Raw genomic sequence first — 7,523 nt, forward strand, 5'->3', positions numbered from 1 at the left:
TTCAATGTACGATTCTAGTTGACAAATTACAATTATGAATTTATGATTACATCGGTTTGTCCAACATGTTGTACATACATAAAAATTCCTTTCCAGTGAAAAAGCCTATATAAATCTTAAATGGCTAGTGTAATATTACAAACAATTGCCTTCTTTGTTTAAGTTGACTTAGAGCTCAACACTCCACATACCAAAACAAACTTTCAAGTAATGCTAGAAATAGCATGAACAACAAAATTATAGAAGTACTGCAAAAAGGTGATCCCACAGAGAACTGGAATTTGTGAGACTGATCCCTGCAGAAGAGAAACAAGCACTGGTGTTACTATTGATAAGCTATAACTGAAATATAATACAGAGCAAATTACAGCAAAATTCCGAGTTTTTTCAAATTACACATAACCCCACCCTTTTTATTTTCCTACACTAACCTCCTTTAAGTTTGAAAACATTACACTAACCCTCCTTATATGTTTGAAAACATTATACTGACACTCCATCAAATCTTACACTAACATCTCCTACTAGGGAGGTGAATGTAATAGTTTAAAAAGTAGAGTGTGCTTGTGTAATTACAAGAAACCTTAGGGGGTGTTGCTGTAATTTACTCAATATTACAATAAAATCCTTTTTGTTCATTTAAAGCAAAAATCTTGAGGAAGAATTGAGAATTTCATTTTGTATTAGCTCAAGTATTTTGCTATTGCAATCTTGTTTATGTATGGTAGACATGCTAATTACTTATAATTTGTGAAACAGCTAAAGTTGATTTCTTTAAAAGGAAATCTTACTTTTGAAGGGAAGAAAGTAAGCCACAGAAAATTGCATTGTCAGGCAAAGTATTTTCATTGTTGTCTTTCTCTGGGTTTACAACATGCACATAAACTTCTTGGCCCAGATACCACGAGTTGAGGTTCTCTGCACGAAGGTTCCAAATACCGGCGTTGTCAAGAGATACCAAAATGGCTGTCCAAGCACCAGGAAAGACCTGCAGACAGGGTAAAGAAAAGTTATTGTAGAGCATATACACTCCTTTTTTTGGTCATGAAAAGCTATTCTTGCATACAAATCAAATTCATGTTTCATTTTACTTGCAATTACATGTCCTTTCAAGTTGGAACAACTAACAAGAAAGTGCTTCATATCATGTATAGAAAAAGTGTTTTGGTATATTGGATGCAAAGCTTCTACAAAGAGAGGCCAAGAAAAAGCCAGCACAGTAGATTATTTTTAAATAGAAAATAAAGAAATCCAAGACATTTTAAATATTCATGGGGTTTAAAAGGGAATTCTTATTAATGATTCCAGATCCATGAGAAGCTAAAAGATGAAGTAATGTGGTCAAATCAAAAGGAAAACTATAAATTTTAGAGTAGCAAACAGAATTGAAGCATTTCTTGGTTGAATCTGTGAAACAACCTCTATTCCTAATCGTATGTCCCCTTTCTTGTTATGTATGAAAATGGTTCATTCCAGCATAGCTGCCTCATAATTTCCTATGCAAATGTATGGAGTAAGAGATTATGCTGTGGCCAAGGAAGTAAGACATACCTGTGTAGTGCAGCGAGCCACACCATCCCACTTATTATAAGTACTTCTGCTATTTTCTGTCCATACTCCAAAATCCATGCTACAGTTCAAACGAGAAATTCATTCACTCTTTAAGTTTAGTGTAACATTGATAAAAACAAAAAATGGTAAATTGAAATTTTAAAGCTAAAATCTCACCCAACAACAAAGAATGCATAGCCATCCAAATGGTAGCTCTGGACTGTGGTGTCATTGTTTTGAAAGATTATTTCCATAAAACCTCTGTAAGTTCCATTAATCAGAGAAGTATCAACTTTTGGGGGTCTGTTCATCAATCTATTTGGAAAATCAATCTTGTACACCCCTAGAATGTTAAATTGTTGCACAAGCTTCAGGGGTGTTGGAGGTGGTAAATATGATATACCATTAAGGGTAGTTCGCCATTTTCCATTTATAAGCTCTGGAGGTCTATTAAGAATAACATATACATCTGTCACAGTAATATCACCATATTTGAAGGAACCCTGTGGATTTGGACGTGCAGCACCAGCAGACACATTCCACCTAAAAGAATCATTATCAAATGAGATTTTGAACATTCAGGATTTTATGATATCAAAATACTTTATATCTAACCATGAAATCTAAGGTGTGATCAAAGGGCACCAAGTCTATTAAATTAACAGCTTTCTTTGGTTTGGTATTGTCCCCCTAAACCCCAATGCCATAAAACATATTGTAATAACCTAGGGACTTGCTTGACTATATAGATCCAACATCCAAGACTAAAATCAGCTTTTTAATGTATCAAAGCAAAAGTTTCCAAAAGGAGACAAAGTACCAAATTATAACCTTATTGATCTTGCTTGATTTATCGAAAATGAAGGATCGTCTTCACCCAAAAGACTGGGAAGAGGGCCTGAAGCAGGTCCCTGAGAATTGGAGTAGTGCAAAATGGCAACTCCAGTAGCACCAGCCCACGATGAATTAACAAACCGAGGACTGGCAACAATATAGTAATCAGTGCTGGCATTTTGATCCATTGTAACCAAAAATGAATATGACTGACCCACATGAATATCCATGTTTGTGTAGTTTTGCTGAACTGTGTATGATCCTTCAGTCTCCACCAGAAGCAAGTTGTGATTTTGTATCCTAAAATTCAAGCTTGCTGAGATACCAACATTGTGAACACGCAGGCGATATGTTTTCCCTATTTCAGACAGAATGATAAACAGTTGGTAATACATGAGTACTTCAAAAGTCAAGTTGCTCTCAAATCCAAACCACTTAGAAAAATAGATGTCTAGACTTAAAAACATTAAAGTATCTGCAAATTCTATTTTGCGGGGGTTAAAAGTGGTTGATAGAATTAAATGTCCCGTTTATTTTTTGGGGGAAATCTTAGAATGTTGCTGTTGAAAATCAGAAATAATCAGAATATTATGTTCTGATTTCAACAGTTGCATAATAAATGCCCCAATATAGAAGAACAACATAATCCAAGAAAGAATTGGGAAGATATCAACTCTGATATTGGTAGCAAGACATACTTCTAGAATTAGAACATAAAAAAAAATAGTTTCAAGACCACTTGATCAGATGATCATGAAATTATGTACAAGCCCATACACTAAAGGTATAAAGGATCACAGAACAATTTGCCCAAGTCAAGCAGACAAGAGTTTGCTCTGTGTAATGTATAAGGTGTTTAATACTCTATATCTGGATCAAGGAGTTTGAATTTTGAATTGTCGAGTTGGACCCAAATTCGGGCTTTCATAATTATCTAGAGTTTCTAATTTCCAAATTTTGAATTGTAATTTATATCAAGATATGTAAAAAATATCACATCTGATTTTAATATGAAACTAGGAAAGTCTTTCCGGATGGAAAGCAAATCTTGTAGGCTATAAATACTTGTATCGGAGAATTGTTAAGGAATGAGATTCAGACGTTGATGGAGTTATAGAGATAGTGGTGTGGTCATTGTGTGATGTAAATAAATACTTGCATTATTTATCCTTAAAAACTTTATCATCTTATCTTATATAAGATAAAATTTGTCTATTTCAAGTCCAAATTTTTTTCCGCTATCAGTGACAAGTAGTGTGTGTGTGTGTATATATATATATATATATATATATATATATATTGGCAGCAGACTTCTGGAAAATAGAAGTTCTAATGAGAAGGCAGATTGTTGCCATAAATGTCAGGTACTTCTCCCATGCTTATAAACCAAGAAAAACAAAAACATGTATTGCCTATATTCTTACCTGGTTCCACATTTATTATTCGGTAAGAAATGCCGTTTGGGACAAGATTTTCATCGTAGCGATAAGGACCTAGTCCATTAATAAGCACACCATCAGGGACTCCAAGGTCAATCCCATCTTCAACATCTTTCCTGAGTTCCTGTTTCCCCATATGAAATAGTCAAAACTCCATAAATAAAAAATAAAAATTACAAAAGTAAGTCATAAAAAGAAATAACACCTTATGACTCCTGGTGTACCAATCACTCAAAAATATGGTAATATCTCCATCTGGTAATCCAAAAGGAACAGGAATAACTGGTCGGTTATTTATGATGATTCCTCCATATCCTCCTGCAGCCCTCTGGAAATTTAGGGAAGGGAAGTAGAAAAAACTCCCTATCTGATCTTTAACTTGAAACTCATATGTCCAATTCCAACCTGCTGGAATTGGACAATTAGTTCCTGAAACTCCATCCTGCCAAGAGTTTTTCCTATGTTGTATACCATTCCTGCAATTAACTACGCAACATAATCATTACCATCATTATTACTAGTTACATCGTTATTCTTGACTAAACACAATTGTGTTACCATGTTAGAAGTAATGGTTCATCAAGATTATTCTTGACATTGACAACTACATTCCAGTTTGTGGTGACATTCAGAGTTGGTCCTGGAAATTGTCCATTGATCCCAATTACCTGAAATAGAAATTTGTCACAAATAGAGGGTGGGTGAGAAACAGTATCAGAACTCATTCATAGGTGAGTATGAAGCAAACATGTAAACACCAAAAGTTGTAGATGATATTAAAAATACAGAAATAAACCACTATTTTACATGCACAAATCGGATAAAATTGAATTAATTAAACTTAGTGCACTTACACAATACATAAGATAAATCAATAAACAAATTCAATGTGAGACAACTAGAATAGAATGTTAAATGTTCAAACATATCTTGAAGTGAACAGGTTTCTCCTGAGACTTTGGAGAGTTATCATCACTTTTCACTTGGGATCTGAGTGCAGAAAACAGTGTAAGAAACTAGGGGTTAGACAAAATGGGCTATGTTGCTAGTTTGTAACATACCTAAAGCATGAAAATGTTCTGGGCCAGCTTCTTAGTTTAATGAATTTTGGGGGTAATTGATAAGCTAACATTATTGTGCTAGTTCACATCACATCCATATAAGTTCTTTCCTAATGATGCTAAAGTATTTACTTCCCTTTCTTAAGTAGAGAAAGGGGAGTCTTCCTTTTGTTTTTCACTCAAAATTGAATTGAATGGTGGTATGGTTATAACTAGTTTAGTGACATTATGAAGCCATTTGAAACCATGGAAACCTGGCATGTGAATAACTGTTGGGAGAAGGTTAAAGAAATAAAATATGGGTGTGGAGGGGATACCATGTAAACAAGGTGAAGGTTTGCACATGTTAAAGTTTTTATGGATCATTATGTCATTAAAAAATTAAATTAAAGACATCATGGTATGTGTGTTAGAAACTTAGAATCTTCAACCCACTAGAGTCGGCCAAGTGGTGGAGGGATTTGGATAGTTAGCATGACATCTTGGGTTCAAATCTCATTGTACACCACCAAACAAAAAAAAAAAAAAGAGTTAGGAATCCTCATTGAAGCTGAATTAGGTCAGGGAGAGACAAAAAAACCAAAGAGACACTTTCATGGACATAACAAGGAACCATACTTGTGGGCTGAAAACCGAATCTTGACCTAAAAGCTTAAAGCATTAGGTCCAAGTGCCATTCATTTTATATGATAATCACTTAATTCATTTTATATGATAATTCACTCAAGTCATATCTTAGGATTGCACACAAAGCAACCAGCTCCCACTAATCACTATAAATAAAGGGTTTGGCCTGTTTGGCACACATCTTTCCTAGTGAAGAACTTTAACGTGAGCGTCGAAGTGTTTTTCCTTTCTAGAGTTGGACCTTAAGTATAGGACAGAACAGGAGAATATGACAATATATGATGATAACTTTACAGGGAGGCACTGAATGAAAATCAACTCAGCCCCTAAAGGAAACCCAAAAGTACTAAAATATGTTATATTGATAAAGATTTGGCATCTTATAACTTCTTAATAACATGTTCGAAGATGAGACTCAGCTAATTTTAGATGCTTAGTGGAGAAAAAGGTAAAAATCAGATGCCATATAAACTATTCACCACAAATACCAACATGCACGAAAGAAGGTTAAATCCAACACTAAATGCCAAATATTTAAGATACCAAAAATTGGTGTTGATAATGTACTCTCCTCATCCGTTTGAGATTTATAATAATCAACAGTTAATTCAGAATTAACTATTAAGTAAATACTACTGTAACAGAATACTTATATGACATTTTACCATTTTAACAAAAACTCAGGTACAAACAAATACTAGTATTTCTTGCTGAAAACAGAATTACCATCACTGAATTATCAATCAAAACAGTCACGAAAACAGAACTTCAGATCCCAACACAAGCATTACCCCAACTCATAACCAAAAAGCACATCGAATTTGGCATTTTGCAAACACATAATGTTTCAAGTTTTTCAGCAACTCTTGGTCTTTAACTGCATCCCATACGAAAGAGAAAAAAAATAAAGCCACACTAAAGAATTGCCAAAGATAAGGGGGAAAAAACCTTCTGTTTAACTCCAAGTGGGGAGGCTGAGGTGTAGGACACGGTCCAATCATAGAAAACATAAGGGTCACCTGCAAAAGTAACATGTAAGAAGAAGCATAGTAGAAGCGTTGTGAAGAACCAAGAAGAAGGCAATGACGGCATCGTGTTTCTCAGTGAATCTATCTGTCTCTTTTGAGTATATCTCTTCTCAAGCTCAGTGCAGAGAGAGAGAGAGAGAGAGAGAGAGAGAGGGAACTTCTGAAGTGAATGAAATTGCCAATTCTGTGCATCAATCACATGAGAGAAAGAGGACACTTTCTGACTAGTGTGTCCCGTAGTGGCCCCCCTATGTTTTACTTTTGTGGACTTAACAGCTTCTACTATTGCCATCTTCTGACAATTTATTTTGAGCTTTTACTTTTTTAATATTTTATTAATTAAATAAATTATATTATATTTTTCCCTACCTAAACGTTTTTTTAAAATTATATTTATGGGTGAGTTTTTTTTTATACGTAGTGATAAAAAAAATATTATGAGATAATTTATAATAATTCATACCATAGACAATCAATTAGATTAAACTTTATTGGCTTAAAAGAAGTAATTTTAAAATAAGAATTTTTTTTAAAAAAATATTTTGTTAATGATCAGATAAGATTTGTTTCTAAAAAAAATAAAAACTATTTATTTTTAAAAATAATTTAGACAAATACATCAGAAAAAATTATTAAAAAATATTTTTCAAGAAAATAAATTTAAACCAACTTACCCATAATTATAACTTAAATTAGAAATATTTTTCTAACAATTAGTTTGTGTTTTTTTTTCTTTACATATGAGAAAAAGAAAGAATGAAAATTTTAAATTTTAATAAAAAAAATCGGGGAATATTTTTAAATAAAAAATTCTACTACAGTAAGACATTATTGGAAAAAATATGGTTTTATTCCTTATTTTTTTGAAATCTTATTTTTAATCTTCAAGTTTGATATCATCTAATTTGGTGTATGTTTTTTGCATAAAACTTGTTTTTAGTTTTTTTCACAAAATTCCCATAAACAGTGTTAACTTTTGTCTT

At 33.1% G+C, this 7,523-nt stretch overlaps 1 protein-coding gene across 2 annotated transcripts; it reads right to left on the reverse strand.

Annotated features, from left to right (window-relative positions):
• On the reverse strand, positions 1–6,773 carry LOC114423668 (monocopper oxidase-like protein SKU5). Of its 2 annotated transcripts, none has more exons than XM_028390502.1 (9): positions 6,461–6,769; positions 4,383–4,492; positions 4,030–4,300; positions 3,810–3,948; positions 2,383–2,743; positions 1,729–2,094; positions 1,552–1,630; positions 792–988; positions 1–296 (listed from the first exon to the last, which is right to left on the reverse strand). In XM_028390502.1, exons 1-9 carry the CDS (start codon positions 6,602–6,604, stop codon positions 176–178), a joined length of 1,788 nt encoding a protein of 595 aa, XP_028246303.1. In that variant the 5' UTR covers positions 6,605–6,769; the 3' UTR covers positions 1–175. The 2 variants fall into 2 exon arrangements, with proteins under 2 accessions (XP_028246303.1, XP_028246305.1); XM_028390504.1 differs by lacking the exon at positions 1–296 and adding an exon at positions 1,258–1,320 and having other exon boundaries at positions 847–955; positions 6,461–6,773.
• Positions 6,774–7,523: the final 750 nt, after the last annotated feature.

This window comes from Glycine soja, chromosome 8 (genome assembly GCF_004193775.1).
Source record: "Glycine soja cultivar W05 chromosome 8, ASM419377v2, whole genome shotgun sequence".
Lineage (NCBI taxonomy): Eukaryota > Viridiplantae > Streptophyta > Magnoliopsida > Fabales > Fabaceae > Glycine > Glycine soja.

Excerpts from the sequence above, each read along its gene's own strand:
- LOC114423668 (XM_028390502.1), bottom strand. The coding sequence starts at position 6,604 with ATGCCGTCATTGCCTTCTTCTTGGTTCTTCACAACGCTTCTACTATGC. Across the intron at positions 4,301-4,382 it reads GAACCATTACTTCTAACATG|GAATGGTATACAACATAGGA; the intron begins GTAACACAATTG and ends AGTTAATTGCAG. Across the intron at positions 2,744-3,809 it reads AATAATAAATGTGGAACCAG|GGAAAACATATCGCCTGCGT; the intron begins GTAAGAATATAG and ends TGTCTGAAATAG.